An 18,239-nucleotide genomic window follows, 5' to 3' on the forward strand; every position below is an offset into this window, starting at 1 on the left:
GATATAAAATTAGGACTAAAATTAAAGTTTCTCAATGCATTAAATAAGTATGTCCATTCAACTCTATCAAAAGCTTTTTCAGCATCTAATGAGATAACACATTCTGGGGTTGTAGGTGATGAAGTATAAATTATGTTAATTAATTTTCTAATATTAAAAAAGGAATACCGATTCCTAATAAAACCAGTTTGATCTTCTGAAATAATCTGTGATAGTACCTTTTCTGATCTAATGGCTAAAATTTTTGTAAGAATCTTAGAGTCTACATTTAATAATGATATAGGGCGATAAGATGCACATAAAGTAGGATCTTTATCTTTTTTAAGAATTAGAGAAATAGTAGCTTCATAAAAAGATTGAGGTAATCTCTTCTTAACAAACGCATCATTAAAGATTTCACATAGCCAAGGAGAAAGCAATAAAGAGAAAGTTTTAAAAAATTCTACAATAAAACCATCAGGACCAGGAGCTTTCCCTGAATTCATTGATGAGATAGCCTCTCTTATTTCATCCATAGAGATAGGAGCATCAAGCAAGCTATAATCTTCATCTATCAGTTTAGGAATATTCAAGTTATTAAAAAAATTATCCATCATAGACTGGTCACCATCAAATTCTGATTGATATAAAGATTTATAAAAATCTTGAAAAGTGTTATTGATTTCTTTATAATCAGTAGTTAAATTACCGTCTTGTTTACGAATTTTAATAATTTGTCGCTTAGTCGAAATAGCTTTTAATTGATTAGCTAACAATTTACCAGTTCGATCACTATGAATATAAAATTGAGCCCTGGTCTTAATTAATTGATTCTCAATTGAAGAAGATAATAATAAACTATGTTCCATTTGAAGCTCAACTATCTTCTTATAAAGTTCTTTGGTAGGAGTAACGGAATAAATCTTATCAATTTCTTTAATTTTATCCACCAATAAAGCTATATCTGAATATCTTTGTTTTCTTTTACCAGCGGAATATGAGATAATTTGTCCACGAATAAAAGCCTTGAAAGAGTCCCAAAGTATTCCTCTGTCAATCTCTTCGGTATAGTTTGTTGAAAAAAATAAGTCAATTTGTTGTTTTATGAAGGTAATAAATTCTGGATCTTGAAGCAAAGTAGCATTAAGTCTCCAAGATCTAGTATTAATAGAAGAGTCCGGAATCTTGATAGATAACTTCAAAGGTGCATGATCCGAAATAGCAATAGAATCATATTTACAATCAATAACATCTGTTAATAAACGATGATCAATAAGGAAATAATCAATTCTAGAATAACTATGATATACATGTGAAAAAAATGAAAATTCTTTATCTTTAGGGTTCAAAAACCGCCATATTTCAGTAATTCCAGAATCGACCATAAAAGAATTAATAAGTAAAGCTGATCTATTCGGAAGAGTTCGAACAGGTTTAGATCTATCCATCGAAGGATTCAAACAACAATTAAAGTCTCCACCCATTATCAACATATATTCATTCAAGTTAGGAAGGGAAGTAAATAAACGTTTAAAAAATTCAGGGCAATCAAAGTTTGGAGCATAAATATTAACTAGAACAACTTTCCGATTAAAAAGTGAACCAGTTATCAACAAAAATCTACCCTGTGGATCAGAAATAACTTCATAATGTGTAAACGAAATTGAGGGGTCTATAAAAATAGACACACCCCTAATTTTAGCGGTACAATTCGAGTGAAATTGTTGACCCTTCCAGAACCTAAAAAAACGTTGATTATCCTCCCTCCTAATATGGGTCTCTTGTGCAAAAATAATATTAGCGTTCAATCTGTGGAATACTTTAAATATTTTTTTACGTTTAATCGGATGATTTAAACCATTAGTATTCCACGAGATAAAGTTAATAGATTTATCCATCATACCAATATTAATTGTGTGTATCATAAAAGGTTAAAAAGACACATAACCCACAATTTAGGAAGAAGGAAAATTGATTCAGGAGCAACCGGAGATCATGACACCTCAACAATATTAATAATTTAAAGTCGGCCCATAAACTAAAAGCAAAAAAATAAAAAGCAAAAGCGTGAGAAAAGATCCCTCCCCCCACCCTTTGAAAGAAAGCCAAGCGGCAGGCGCATAAACTAATACTAATATTACCCCCATTTCAAGATGGCAGCTCCATAAGAAGATTTTTTTTTAAAAAAAACTATATAACACCCAAATTAAAATATAGAGTTGCAAAAAAAAAATATATATATATATATATATATCAGTCAGGTTAAAAAAAAAACTAAAATAGTAAAACAAAAAATCATTAATAAAAAAAAATGAACATTAAAATTTAAAAGTGTAATATACCTTTAAAAGAAAAAATTCCATATTCAAATACAAAGATGACGTTTCAAAAGCAAAGACTTATGGGAAGAAGAAACGACATTTTGAAAAAGCTATATTACAAAATATGAATATAAGTTCAGCAATCTAATAAGAAAATTTAGTAAAAAAGAGTTATCAAAATAGAATTTAAAAAAAAAGATTTAATAGACACTACAGCATATATAAAAAAAAGACTAAAAAAAGAATTCAAAACATTTGTTCCATTTCTAAATATAGGCAAGCAAATAAACGCTTATAAAAAGCAAAGACTTATGGGAAGAAGAAACGACATTTTGAAAAAATAATTCATTATTACAAAATACAAACATGTATAAAAAAGGATATTATAAAAATTAAAACAGCATCTATAAGCAATGATAATAGTAGTAAAAAAAAACCCAGACCCATAGATCAGGATAAGAAGTTATAACCCAACTTCATGGGTTAAAACTTAAAATGAAATAGCATCCTCTCTCCAAAAAAATCTTCAATGTAACTCATAGTTCAAGTTGCACTAGAGGATCGATACTCTTCAACAAATTTCTTCGCTTCTTCCGGAGTGTTGAAAAATCGTTGACTGCTGTCGTTCAGCACAATTCTAAGCTTCGCTGGATACATTAAAGCTTGTTTAAGTCCAATCGAGTGAATCTCTGCCATCACTGGTTTAAAAGCAATTCTGGCTCTCATTACTTCATAAGAATAATCCTCAACAATTCGAAATGAATTGGTTTTGTAAGAGATCATACCTTTTTTACGAGCTAATCGAATTAGAAGCTCTTTCTCACGAGGATAATGAAGGCGAACAATCACCACTCGTGGTTTATCAGTCGTAGACGAAAACCTCGCAACTCTGTGAGCGCGATCGATAACAGGTTTAGTTTGCAAACCTTCATCACCGAAAATTTCCCACAGTAATTTAGAGAAAAATTCAGTTAAATCACCGGACTCAACTTTTTCGGGAAATCCGATGATGCGCAAATTCTGTCTGCGAGATCGATTTTCAAGATCAGTAATTTTAAACTTATACTGATCCAAAGTTTTAGCAGTTGACTCTATCTTCTTCTCCAACACTTCAATTGTACGTGCTTTTTCACAAATTGATTGTTCAAGAGTCGTGATCTTATTTTCATGCCGCTGAACATCTAACGCCTGCGATTGAAACTTAATTTCAAGCGATCTAACAACTCCTTCAAGATCAGATATTTTCGTGGTAAGCCTTTTTTCCAAACTTGACAGTTTACTATCCAATTTACCTTCTAGTCTGCCTTCTAAACCCGCAAGTTTAGAATCCAGAAGGTTAGCGACTGTGTCGATAGATAAAGGATCCTTAGCCGATTTCTTACTTGTAGCCATTTTAAGTTTGACAAGATTAGATCAAAAAAGAGTTGATCAGAAGTAGCAACTCATATGATTAAGTTCGAAAAGATTTGATTAAAGGGTGATTATAGTTGAAAAAATAAAGAGCGCCTAAAAGGCAGATGCTTACGTCGCCATCTTGAAACTCCACCCCGTCTAACACATTCTATTAAAGTTTCTTTTAATTAATATAAATCTCTCACCAGGTCATTTAATTTGTAGGGGTTGTTGAATATTTTTATAATTTGAGATAAACGCTGTGGTTAAGACACCCAATTGCTGTTGGTTGGCCATTGTTTTTATTTAAATAAATTGCTGGGCAGCTGCATTTCTGACCTTTGGACCATTCAGGTTATGAACAGTTCTCAGAACAGAACGCTCATGTAACCTGGGGCAGACCTGTGAAGATTCCTGAGTTTTCTACACCTCTACCTTTAAAATGCAGTTGAATGCAGTTGCTTTTCTTGATGCAAAGTAGCTTGAAGATCTGTATTGATAGTGGCCTTTAGTGCCTGGAAGGCCAACCTGAGCTCATGGAGCAGATGCTTCAAGGATTAAAGATTAAATGTTACATGGATGGATGGTAAGAGACTCTCCCCTTTATATCTGACTCCCTCTGCTGCAGAATATAACAGATTTGGATTTCATCCTAATTCTCAGTCGTAAATTAAATGCTTTTATCATGTACATAATTGGACTGCAATCAACGGTGCTCATGGATTGCTCCATTTGTTAATTGATGTTAGAGCAATTTGTTTCAATATTAGACTTTGACTTCAATTGGTTGTTGGGTGTCTTAAAGAGTAAGTTGGCTGAGATACTTGGAGTCTAGCTTTTGTGAGTAAAATGTCTGAAGCTAACATTGTACGGTATTTTTGACTTTGTCTTTGGCTAGTGGGCGTATGAGCTTGGTTTAGCAAGTGCCGAGTCGGTATCTGTCCCGTTGCATCCCTGTGAGCACTTTTACCTGGTGACACGACCCCTCAAACAGGCACTACCCCTTGACTCACCAGGTAGGCTGTTAACTTCACACTGTAATTAAATTTTCATCCTGTATGTATTCTTGAAGCTTGGGATCATGTTTCAGGACAAACTACTGTTAGAACAGATGATGTATAGTGTATAATATTTAAAGCACCACCAACTAAATCCTTAAAAATTAGTTAATTAAAATCTCATTAAGAATAGAACCATAAATATCTGATTTATACCACCTGTTTACACAAGACCAGAGAAATAATTGTTTCTGTTGGTTGTCTGATAGTTGTAGTTAAGACCATAAAATGTAGGAGCAGAATTAGCCCATCAAGTCTGTTCCACCATTTCATCATGGCTGATCCATTTTCCTCTCGGCCCACAAAGTCCTTCAGCCCACAAAGTTGTGCCGAACATGTCCCTACCTTAGAAATTACTAGGCTTACCTATAGGTCTCTATTTTTCTAAGCTTCATGTACCTATCTAAAAGACTCTTAAAAGACCCTTTTGTATCCATCACCATCACCGTTGCCGTCAGCCCATTCCACATACTCACCACTCTCTGAGTAAAAAACTTACCCCTGACATCTCCTCTTTACCTACTCCCCAGCACCTTAAACATGTGTCCTTTTCTGGCAACCATTTCAGCCCTGGGAAAAAGCCTCTGACTATCCACATGATCAATGCCTCTCATCATCTTATGATCTCCTGCCTTCTCCCTGTATTCCTTCATGCCTTGACTAATCAAGAATCTGTTAACCTCTGCCTTGAATACATCCAATGATTTTGCCTCCACAGCTGCCTGTGGCAACATATTCCACAGATTCACCACTCTCTGACTAAAGAAATTCCTTCTTATCTCCATTCTAAAAGGATGTCCCTCTATTCTGAGGCTGTCCTTTGGTCTCACCATAGGAACCATTCCTTCCACATCCACTCAGTATCAATGCCATTCAACATTCGATAGGTTTCAAAGAGGTCACCCTCATTCTTCTGAATTCTAGTGAATGCAGGCCCAAAGCCATCAAACACTCCTCATATGACAAGCTTTTCAATCCCAGAATCATTTTTGTGAGCCTTAAATGTCAGCATATCCTTTCTTAAATAAGGAGCCTAAATCTGCTCACAGTACTCCAAGTGAGGCCTTGCCAGTGCTTTATAAAGCCTCAACATTATATCCTAAGGGGTCATAGAATTATACAGTACATAATACCCAATTCATCCATGCTGACCAAGTTGTTCAACTTAGCTGGTTCAATTTGCATGTATTCTTCTAAACTTCTCTCCGTGTACCTGTTCAAATGAATTTAAAATATTGTAATTGTACCCACCTCCACCATTTTATCTGGCAGCTCATTCCATATGCCTCCATCTTCTGTGTGTTTTTAAAAAGAAGCAAAGTTACCCCTCAGGTCTTTTTAAAATATTTTCTCTCTTGCTTTCAATATGCTGTTTAGTTTTAGACTCTCCTACTCTGTGGAAAAGACTGAATATTTACCTTGCCAATGCCCCTCTTGATTTTACATTCCTCCCCAGTCCATATCCTACACTTCAGGAAAACAAGCTATGTCCTATCCAGTCTCTCCTCATAAACTCAAGCTCTTCAGTTCTGGGTGTACGGGCCAAATCTGAACCAATTAGCTGGACTGAAATGCACAATAAAAGATGAATCAAGTTCTTGTGTTTATCAAACTATTGGAGTCAACATCTTATGTTACACCTAAGACAAGCACCAGCAATTTAACCTAGGAAAACCTATTGGCCAAATGAAAAACTTCTTTTCTTTCATTATTTTCTTAAAGGAAAGACCAATTTGTGGTTCTACTGGAGCTGAGTTGAAAATAACTCTGCTTAAGGTGCTGCAGTTGGAAGTTGAAACTTTTGCGGACATTTTTCCTGCAGCAAAATACAACTGAAGGTCTGTTACACTGAGGGGATCACATCAGCTTGGAGCAACCACAGGAAAGTGGGCTGCTGCCTACTGCAGTGTGAGGAAAGAACAACTCCATAAGAACTTCCTTTTAAAGGAAGTGCTTTCCTTTTTACCTGTAAGGGGTAATTCCAGTTTGAGTTGTTGACAGTGAGCTTGTCCAATCTATATTTCACTGATGCGCAGTGGGTTTACAAAATGGTGCAGTGCAACACTTGCATTTTTCCTGCTGTATTGGACAAAAGAGAAACACTTGTATTAGTTGTGGTATTCTTAAAATAAGTCTGCTGTTTATTGCCTTTTACCAAGCTCTGAAATAGCCTTTATAGAGTAATAGTCGCACAGTATAGAAACTATTCCTTCAGTCTACCACATCCATGCGAACCATCAATTACCTAATAATCCCATTTACTAATACCTGGTTCCCAGATTACTGTACGTTGCTGATTCAAGTGTTAGGTGTTGCCTTAATGTTATGAGACTACCTGCTTTCACCCCAATCAGGCAGTGTGATCTGTACTCCAACTACCCTCTGGGTGAAAAGAAGCCTCTCCTGGCCCCCCCTCTAACCCACTTATCCCTCCTCTTTCCCAACCCCCTCCCCCCCACCAACCTTAATCCCGTTGTTGATGTTAAGTGCGATTGTGTCAAACTTAAACTGATGTTTTCTAGTTTTTGACACCCATTATGGGGAAAAATTTTCTACTGTCTATCCCTCCTATGTCCCTCATAATTATGCATTCCTCAGTCAGGACCACCTCTGCAAAAAAAAAACAGCCCATCTTGTATCCCATTATAACTAAAACATTATGATTCTCTGCACTTACTCAGTGTGACACAAAAAACCTACAGCACAATACAGGCCCTTCAGCCCATAAAGCTGTGCCGAACATGTCCTTACCTTAGAAATTACCTATGCTTACCCATAGCCCTCTATTTTTGTAAGCTCCATGTACCTATCCAGGACTCTCTTAAACGATGCTATCGTATCTGTCTCCATTCCACGCACTCATCACACTCTGCATAAAATAAACTTACCGCTGACATCTCTGTACCTACTTCCAAAAACACCTTAAAACTATGCCCTCTCATGCTAGCCATTTCAGCCCTGGGGAAAAAGCCTCTGACTATCCACACGATCAGTGCCTCTAATCATCTTGTACACCTCTATCAGGTCACTTCTCATCCTCTGTCACTCCAAGGAAAAAAGCCAAGTTCACTCAACCTATTCTCATAAGGCATGCTCCCCAATCCAGGCAATATCCTCATAATCTCCTCTGCACCCTTTCTATGATTTCCACATACTTTCTGTCGTGAGGCGACCAGAATTGAGCACAGTAGTCCATGGGGTCTGACCAGGTTCCTATATAGCTGCAACATTACCTCTTGCCTCCTAAACTCAGTCCCATGATAGATGAAGGCCAATGCACCATATGCTTTCTTAACCACAGAGTCAACCTGCATAGCAGCTTTGAGGGCCCTATGGACTCGGACCCCAAGATCCCTCTGATCTTTCACACTTTCAAGAGTCTTACCATTAATACTATATTCTGCTATTATATCTGATCTATCAAAATGAACCACCTCACACTTATTTGGGTTGAACTCCATCTGCCACATCTCAGCCCAGTTTTGCATCCGATCAATATCCCACTGTAACCTCTGAAGCCCTCCACACTACAACACCTCCAACCTTTGTGTCAGCAAATTTACCAACTCATCCCTCCACTTCCTCATCCAGGTCATTTATAAAAATGACCAAGAGTAGGGGTCTCAGCACAGATTCCTGAGGCTCACCACTGGTCACCAACCTCCATACAGAATATGACCCATCTACAATTACTGTTTGCTTACTGTGGGCAAGCCAGTTCTGGATCCCCAAAGCAATGTCCCCTTGGGTCCCATGCTTCCTTACTTTCTCAATAAGTCTTGCATGGGGTACCTTGTCAAATGCCTTGCTGAAATCCATATACACTACATGTAATGATGTTCTTCCTATAGTTTGTGACTAGAAATCCACCCTGACATCAGTTATGGCCTAACCAAACGTTTCATAACCTCCTTATTCTTGTCGTCTATGCTGCAGCTAATGAAGGTTAGTATCTCAAAAGCCTCCTTCAACCTTCCTCTGATACAGCACAGACACAGGACCTTTGAGCCAATTCATTGTATAACTTTTAGTTCTATGCTGATCATCAAATTTCCAATTAGATTTCTCCCATTTTTATAAAATTTGCTCATATTTCCAGTAACCCCACAATATATGCAATTTACTCATATGCCTTTATGTTGTAGGGAGAGGTCCTTGCACTACAGGGAGAGCATGCAAACTCCTGGCTGCCAGAGCTGTGAGACAGCAGCTGTAATAGCTGTGCAATTCATGTGCCTAGTTAGATATTTAGATATTTAAATATTTGATGAACAGTTCATCAAATTCCCAATCAGGATGGTGTGCGACAAAGAGAGCGACCTGCAGGTGATGCTGTTTCCATTTTCCTGCTGCAGTTGTGGATTTCGTAGTCTTTTAAGTTGCATTATGTATACATGTTATTGTCATTCAACATGTACACACGTATACCACCAAATGAAACAATGTTCCTTCAGATCAAGGTACACAACACACTACATATAACTCACATACGTAACACAAAATAATATTACTACTAGTAAATTAACAAATAATAAGGTGCATTTACAACACAAGTTAGAAGTAAACAGTATGTTTACGGATGTTTCATTCATGATGAGACCTGGGTGGTGGTAGGGAATTTAGTAATTTTAACCGCCTGGGGGAAGAAGCTGTTTCCTGTTCTAACAGTTCTTGTCCTAATGCTACAGGATCTCCCGGCTGATGGTAGTGGGGGCGGTCAAAGAGATTGTTAGATGAATGGGAGGGATAATTGACAATACTGAGGGCCTTGCTTATGCAACGCTCCTGATAAATATCTGATGGGTGGAAGAGAGACCCCAATGATCCTCTCAGCGGTCTTCACAGGACCTGTGGTCAGATGCCTTACAATGCCCATACAAGTTGGTGATGCAGCTGTTCTGGGTACTCAGTGCTCCTGTAAAAATTGGTTAGAGGGGTGGGGGGGGCAGAGCCTCACTTCCCCCAATCTCCTCAAGAAGTGGAGATGCTGCTGTGCTTTCTTGACCAAAGAGATGGTGTTGAAGGACCAGTTGAGATTATCTGTTAAGTTCACTCTCAGAAACTTGGTGCTTCTAGCTCTCTTCGTGCAGGAGCTGTGTACACGCAGTAAGGAATGGTCAGCCTGCACCTTCCTAAAGTCCTTAATTATCTCTTTGCTCTTGTCCACATTGAGACTCAAGTTAATTTGCTCATATCGTTCTACCAGCCACTCTATCTCCACTCTGTACGCCATCTTGTCCTTGTTGATGATGAGGCCAACCACTGTGTCATCAGTAGATTGATGACTCAGATTGAACTAAATCGAGCAGTGCAGTCATGCATCAGCAACAGGCTGAGCACACAGCCCGAGGGAGCACCAGTGCTCACCAGACTAGCCAATGTGTCTCCACTATTAAACAAGTTTCTCAACAGCTCTAAACAGTAGAAATTTGTACAGGACATTTTTTTCAAAGTTGTCATTTATGTTGTTGTTTTGTCCAAGTTCTCATCTACACTATTTTAAATTTTCCCTTCCCCTAACATTCCATGGAGTTTTCTGATCAGCTTTCCTGTTCTTTCTCTTCCAGTGATCGTGGATCTTGATGGTAGGATCTATATCCGCAACTGGCAGGGTGGTGTGCTGTCTGGGGGTTTTGAAAAGAACCCCAAACCTATTTTTACAGAGGGCAAGAACCAGCTTGAATTCCAGAACATGCGTGAAGATTGGGATCACTATGGTATATAGCTGGGAGTTGGGGAGAGCTGGGGTGATGGGAACTGAGTGGGAGCCAGATGGGCAAGTATAGTGAATGGAAAGTGGAAAACAACGGTCGAGCATGCTTGATGTAGTGCTTGAGTTAGGCATGTTGAGGTGTGTGTATGGCAATGCACACAAAATACTGGAGGAACTCAGCTGTCAGGCAGCAATTATATCAGTTTTATAATCTTATGTGCTTGTTTAACCCTACTGGAAAAAGATGAAAGTCATTTATAATTGATGTTTAAAAAATCATTAGATTGTCAAGCAGGTGTTAAGATTGTTGACAATTATGCTCAGAGCTTTTTTCAATCCAACAGAGAATGAATGTACTGCCCACATATTAGGGTTATATCAAAGTAGAAGTAGGACAATAGGCTAAGGTATTTCTTCCTCTGTTCAACAAGATCCTATCTGATATCCCAGCTCTGTGTCATTACCCCATACTCCTGGTTTTCCTCGTATTCAAACTGATGCTTTCTGTCTTGTGTACTAAGTAGCTAAGCCACCATAGGTCTCTTGGACAGAGAATTCCAGAGATTCACTTCCCAGGAGGTCTAACCTTCTCTCATTGCAAGAACTCCATCATCACCATCTCCCATCCCATGAGTCAGTCAGGTTATTGGATCCATGACAATTCGGAGAACAATCCCATCAGACCCATTCCCTATTTTAATCAATTCTCTCTGTCCATCAGTCCTTGATTCTCTTGTTCCCCACCTGCAATGGAGAATTAATAAGGACAATTTGTAAACTACACACAGCTAGCATCTTGAGTCAGGAGCCTCTTGACATTCCCTCTGTTTCTCCCTGGGTGTGAGATCAAGCCTATAGAGTTACTCTGAGCGTTTCTTACTAGGTCTAAATGTAATTGCTTCCTATAGCCGTATGTGAAATTTCAGTGATTTGTGTACAGGAGTACCCAGGTCCCTTTGAACACCACCACCACCACTTTAGAGTACCTGGCCTTCCAGACTTTTTTCTTTCAAAATGGATGACCTCAGATTTTTCCCACCTGAAGTAAATGGATTACCTTCCCTTTCAAGGCTACTATATGTAGTTGTACCTACAACATTGTGATTGGTTGATTTATGCGAATTTTAAAACTCAGCAGAAATTGGACATTTGAGGGGAGTACTGAGCTTAATAATATTCACTTGAGAAATGGCTTCTTGGGGGCAGGGTACTGTTATAATCTAAGAAAGAGGGTGCACCGAGGTGGAGGATGCAAAAAATGGCTCTGTGAGAGGGGAGTGCAAAAGTCACTGATCATGAGTAATGTGGGGCTCTCGACCATCGCAAACCAGAAGCACAGAGTTGGATGGATGTGCTTGTTCTGATGTATTGATATGACTGTCCTGTGTTCTTAGAGCCACTGCTGAGCGCATTGCTGCGGCGGATGCCCTCCTTGGACACCACAGAGATCCTGCGGCTGGTGAACTGTCCAGAGTCCTTCACTGCTGACATGAGATGCATCATGGGAGAGTCAGCAACCGTGAGGAACTATTTTGTGCTGGCGGGAATGAACTCCTGTGGCTCATCCTTTGCTGGTGGAGCAGGAAAGTGAGTGGAAATGAGGAGCATGCTCTCAGAACACTCTGGGCATAACTGGGAGGCCTTGCAGCGGGGCAAGGGATGTTGGGTTTATTTTAAAGTAAAGCATTAGGTGATTCCTTTATTTAACCTTTCCACTTGCCACACATGTTCTGGATCTTGGGCAGGTGAGAGAAGTGTTATCATATTGCCACAGAGAGATAAAGCACGAAAACAGGGTTCTGTGCTTTTTCAGCCACTGTGTTTATGTCAACAGTCAACCAGCCTTTTATGTTTATCTCATTTTTTAATTCTTCCCATAGTCTCATCAACTATCTCCCTGGTTCTGGCCAGTTAACTACTAACTCTTGTCTTTGTGATATGCAAGGAAGCCACACAGTCGCAGAGAGAATATGCAAAAACAACACAGACTATGCCTGAGGTTAGAATTGAATCTAGCTCTTTGATACAAGGCAGTAGCTCTACCAGCTGAGCCAATTCCATAAGACATAATCCAGGTTAATTAAACCCAAAGTTGTAATGTTAGAAAGCTCCGCCTGCAGAGGGATGAAACAAGGTTTACCGATTTTTTTTTTTTGAAAGGAAGACAGAATTTGAAAAAAAAATGCTATGTGAGAACAGGCGTGGATAAGAGTAGAATTAGTATTGAGTATCTTTACCCTACTAACTTGAAAACCTTGGTGAAACCTCTGGAGGAGAGACAATAGTGATAACATGCAGCAGCTTTAACAAGACAGTATCAGTAGAGATGAGTGTCCCAAGTTTCCCTACTGTGTAGTCGGGAGTTAGTTCTGTGAGATTATACCAAGGGATTTGGTCGAGTTTTTGTACAAGTTTGTGAATTGACTTGCTGTGGATAATAAACAATTTCATTCCAATGAACCAAGAAAGAAGATGCCGAGCTTCCCAAGACTAGAATCAGTGTGGGAACAAATTGTTTCATGACGCAGTGGATTTAATTAATATGGTTGGATGTATAAGTTTATTTTCATTCAAAGAATCTGAATTTGATTTCCTGCAAGAACTTTGATAAGTTACTGAATGAGATTTACTTTGTTTAAAAGTTATGATGTTGGAGAATTGTCGTGAAAGGCGTTAAACTGTTTAAATATAATTTAAATTTTAAAAAGTTAAAGTCTTATAGGCTCCTCAGACTGGTGCTTATGCTGGTTTCTGTGGCATGAAGTGACTTAGAACCCCCCCCCTCCCCCCCCTACTTCAGCTGGGGCTCGAACTCACAACCTTCAACACAACTAGTCCAACACCTTAACCACTTGGCCACATGCCACATATAACTTTTGAATTTGAATTTAAACTTGTAGATATACTGCCTGGAACTGAACTTGAAGTTAACTAGAATACTTAAGAATGGGAATTATATTTGGTTTTCTAACTAACTAGGATAAATAAAAAGGAACATTTAGTCTGTAAACTTTTAAATAGGGAATTACATGAGATCTAATTAGAGAGAGATTAGAGTAATAGAGGAATCTCACTGATTCTAATTAAAAAGAAATTTGTTTTGATATCTAAGATTTGGAAACTAAACAAAATGTTAGAATTTTGAATTGTTCATGCTCATGTAAATATTTTGTACATATTGTTTTTTCTGTTAGAAAACAAATCTTACCTCCAGAAGTATGTGGTTTCTATTCACTGCCTCCTTCTGATACCTAGAATCTTCTGATGGCATACTTGCACCTAGTGTAGTACTCTGTAGTTTAATTTTCGCAAAGAGTGCAGCAACTAATCCTGTGCGATAAGGGCTGCACAAGGTGTTCCACATAGGAGCAGATGTAGGTCACTCCACTTTCTATCATGGCTGATTTATTTTCCCACTGAACCCCATTCTGCTGCTTTCTCCCCATAACCTTTGACGCCTGTCTAATCAAGACCCTATCAACCCCCATTTCAAATATACCAAATTTTTTAGCTTCCACAGCCAACTGTGGCAACCAGTTCCACAGATTCAACACACTTCAGCTAAAGAAATTCCTGCTCATTTCTGTTCTAAAGGGACAAATTCCCTCGCAGTGTTTGCTGTGTGTATCGATGAAATGAACATTCACGGCCATCCTCACCTACAAGTAATTTTGTTTTCCTCCTCTAGTTTACATGTCGAGTCCACTTTAATACTGTGCATAACTTGTCAAGTTTCCAGTGCTCAGTCAATTTATTTTGTTTAGTTGAAGATTGTTGAGAGCTAGTTGATGTTTATAGAATCATCAGGGGCTACACAGCACTTAAACAGGCCCTTTGACCCAACTAATCCATCTGCTCAAGTTGCCTACCTGAGCTTGTCCCATTGGTCTGTGTTTAATCTATATCCCTACAAACTTTTTTCTATTCATGTCTTGTAGAAACTGACAATAGGCACAACACAGAGTAAGAACTCATCTGTGTCCTTATTTAACCAGGTTCCCTTGGTTACAGGTATGTTAAAACTCCAGTCATTCATTGTTCAAAAATTCTGATGTTCTGGCATGAGGCTCATTCATTAGTCTGGCTTGTGAACTGGGTTTGAGGTGTAGCCAGAGGAGGGGCAGGGAGTGTGGATGGGCCCAGGATTTGCCCTGTGAGCTAGATGCACAACTGGAACCTAGCTTGAAGAATGAAGGAAAGGAACATGGATAGATTGTGGCTGAGCTGGGGTGCGAAGTATACTGGTGTATTTCACATTTCAGCTCACCGGAAAATTTATTATACTGCTGTGTTACATGTAAAACAAAAGTGGTTTTGGTATTGATTGCAATAATATCCTTTAGTCGGGAAAATCTGCTCGTGAAACACCATCAAAGTCCCAAGCATGTTGTATTATTGGTACCTTCAGTGAATCCTAACATTCAGTTCTAACATTCACTTAGGTTAAAGACTAAAGCATAATGCTTTATGAATATTTTTACCACTGTACTGTTGTGATGAATACTGTTGGGTTTATCTGTGGGTCACTATCTGTTGGTGACTTAGGATGGAAAGATAAATATTGCTCAGCATGCAACTTGGTTGACAACTACTTCATCAATTTTGATATTACTTCAGTGGAAATAAACTTTGGAAGTTGTGTACAAGAAACAATTGTTACTGCTGTCCTTCAGCAGCTAAATTTCTATTGCTTCTATTTCTATTATTTGACCCAATGTTTTCTTTTATTCTGCAGATTCTTGGCTGAATGGATGGTTTATGGATACCCCTCAGCAAATGTTTGGCCATTAGACATCAAACGCTTTGGAGTGCTCCAGAGCAGCCGCACATTCCTTCGACATCGTGTCATGGAAGTGATGCGTAAGTCCGCAGATAGTTGATGTTTAAATGAAGTGTGTTTGAAAACACAAACTTGTAATGGTGATGCGGTTTGGAGGCCATTTGCTTTTCATACAGGCTGACAAATCTCGGGTGAGGAAGTTGAGCATGGTGTGCTGCTGTGTTGTAGTCTTGCTGCAAGGGAAATGGGGTGGTGTAATTCCCTGGGTCCTGGCTGTTATTCACACACACTGAATTCCAGAATTCTGTTCAGTTTCTCTTGCTCACAGGAAGAAGAACTGCAGTAGACTGAGTCAGTCAGCTCTGCTGCCCCGCCCACTAATGTGAAATGTCCCACTGCTCCCGTGACTCCAACATTGCACTGAGTTTCCATCTACACTTTCTGCTTCCCTGGTAACACAATCATCACCCTTCCTACTCTGGAGATTCTGTTTTCTCCCTCCTTGTTAGAAGATTTAAAAAAAAATGCTTGAAAGCAGGTTAGTCCTGATGAAGGGTCTTGGCCCAAAACGTCGACATCGCTTCTCACTATAGATGCTGCCTGGCCTGCTGCGTTCCACCAGCATTTTGTGTGTGTTGTTGTTTGAATTTCCAGCATCTGCAGATTTCCTTGTGTTTGCTATATAGAGATTCAGATTGTGTTAATGTGGTAACAGGAAACTGCAGATAGTGACATGGAATATGGCAGTGTTGAAACCCAAATTTCAGGAACTTAATTATGTTATAGCTTGTACCCATTGTTTAAAAAGGAAAGTGAATTTACCGTTAACTCAATTAGACATATGTGGTGTGACGTGAATGAAATCACCGGGGGGAGAGAGAGAGTTACTGGTAGATACAAAGCAGCTTCTTTATTCAACAAAACCAGATTCAACAGGCATCATACAGACAGAGGCGCTTTCTGTGGAAAGGTCTGCTAGCCCAATGTGGGGTCAATAATCTTTTTGCTGAACACAAAGGGCAATTCATATTTACAAGTATAGACAATGCTTTCTTTTGAACTACATACAAAACATCACACCGTCTGACTTCATCCATTCCTCCTGACGCCCATATGTCTGGGCTGTTATTCACAGCTTTTAGGAATGCAAGTTAAATCCACAATACATTTATTTGGTATTTTACGTGCTAACATAGAGGACAATTCATATTTACAAAGTATAGATAATGCTGTCTTCGAAACTACCTGTAAACTTCACACTTCCATCCGCAGCGTCTGCGCTAGTATTACGGTATTCACAGCTTTTAGGAACAGCGTTGTTACCAGTGAAGTGAGTTCACAGCTTTTAGGAAATGCATTGTTATGAACTCCATCCACAGTACTTCGTCAAAGAACAGAAGAAGGATTGCTACCTGTGCCATGTGCCAGTGAGGGTAAGAATAGGATGCTCTGGAGGATGAACACGTGGCTGAGGAACTGGTGTACGGGACAGGTTTCAGATTTCAGGATCATTGGGACCTCTTCTGAGGCAGGTAGGACCTGTACAAGAGAGACAGGTTATACCTGAACTACAGGGGGACCAATATCCTTGCAGGGAGGTTTGTTAGTGCTGTTCGGAGGGGTTTAAACTAGACTTGCAGGGGGATAGAGTAGATAGTGGAGTGGGGGTGAAAATAAATGATGTTAAAGTTTCATGCAAAATCACAAATACTGTGTGGTGGTAATAATGTTCTGAGGTGTGTCAATTTCAATGCAAGAAGTATTGTGGGGAAGGCTGACGAGCTGAGGGTGTGGATTGACTCGTGGAATTATGACATTGTAGCCATTAGTGAAACTTGGCTACAGGAGGGGCAGGACTGGCAGCTTAATGTTCCAGAGTTCTGATGTTTCAGACGTGGTAGAGGCAGAGGAATGAAGGGTGGAGAGGTGGCAATGCTAGTCAGGGAAAATGTTACAGCATATTAATGCTCAGGTAGGACAGATTAGAGGGCTTGTTTACTGAGGCCATATGGGTGGAGCTGAGAAGCAGGAAAGGTATGACCATATTAATAGAGTTGTATTATGGACCACCCAATAGTCAGCGAAAATTAGAGGAGCAAATCTGCAGAGATAGCAGGCAACTGCCGGAAACATAAAGTTGTGATAGTAGGGGATTTTAATTTTCCACATATTGATTGGGACTCCCATACTGTTAAAGGTCTAGACGGGCTAGAGTTTGTAAAATGGGTTCAGGAAAGTTTTCTAAATCAATATGTAGAGGTACTGACTAGAGAGGATGCAATATTAGATCTTCTATGAGGAAACGAGTTAGGACAGGTGATGGGTGTGTGTAGGGGAACGCTTTGGTTCCAGTGATCATTACACCATTAGTTTCATCTTGATCATGGATAAAGATAGATCTGGTCCTCGGGTTGAGGTTCTAAACTGGAAAAAGGCCAAATTTGAAGAAATGAGAAAGGATCTAAAAAGTGTGGATTGGTACAGGTTGTTCTCTGCCAAGGATGTCATTGGTAAGTGGGCAGCCTTCAAATGAAAAATTTTGAGAGTGCAGAGTTTGTATGTTCCCGTCAGGATTAAAGGCAAAATGAATAAGATATTGAATAAGAGAGATGTATGACATGTATAGGAAACAGGGAGCAAATAAGGTACTTGAGGAGTATAAAAAGTGTGAAAAAACACTTAAGGAAGAAATCAGGAGGGCTAAAAGAAGACATGAGGTAGCTTTGGCAGTCAAGGTGAAGGATAATCCAAAGAGCTTCTACAGGTATATTAAGAGCAAAAGGTTAGTAAGGGATAAAATTGGTCCTCTTGAAGATCAGAGTGGTCGGCTATGAATGGAACCAAAAGAAATGGGGGGAGATCTTAAATACAGACGCAGAAAACCTATTTATGAATGAAACTGGCATGGAGTCAATGGAAATGAGGCAAACAAGTAGTGAAGCCATGGAACCTATACAGATTGAAAAAGAGGAGATGCTTGCTATCTTGAGGCAAAT

At 39.1% G+C, this 18,239-nt stretch overlaps 1 protein-coding gene across 3 annotated transcripts in view; it reads left to right on the forward strand.

The window, feature by feature from the left end:
• Positions 1 to 18,239, forward strand: part of pdpr (pyruvate dehydrogenase phosphatase regulatory subunit) — a 64,132-nt gene that overhangs the window by 19,437 nt on the left and 26,456 nt on the right. For all 3 annotated transcript variants that reach the window (XM_059992600.1, XM_059992601.1, XM_059992602.1), the window contains 4 exons: positions 4,591 to 4,708; positions 10,318 to 10,467; positions 11,858 to 12,050; positions 15,199 to 15,323. In XM_059992600.1, the coding sequence (XP_059848583.1) occupies positions 4,591 to 4,708; positions 10,318 to 10,467; positions 11,858 to 12,050; positions 15,199 to 15,323 (586 nt within the window). The remainder of the gene's footprint in view (positions 1 to 4,590; positions 4,709 to 10,317; positions 10,468 to 11,857; positions 12,051 to 15,198; positions 15,324 to 18,239) is intronic.

Source organism: Hypanus sabinus, chromosome 17 (assembly GCF_030144855.1).
Source record: "Hypanus sabinus isolate sHypSab1 chromosome 17, sHypSab1.hap1, whole genome shotgun sequence".
Lineage (NCBI taxonomy): Eukaryota > Metazoa > Chordata > Chondrichthyes > Myliobatiformes > Dasyatidae > Hypanus > Hypanus sabinus.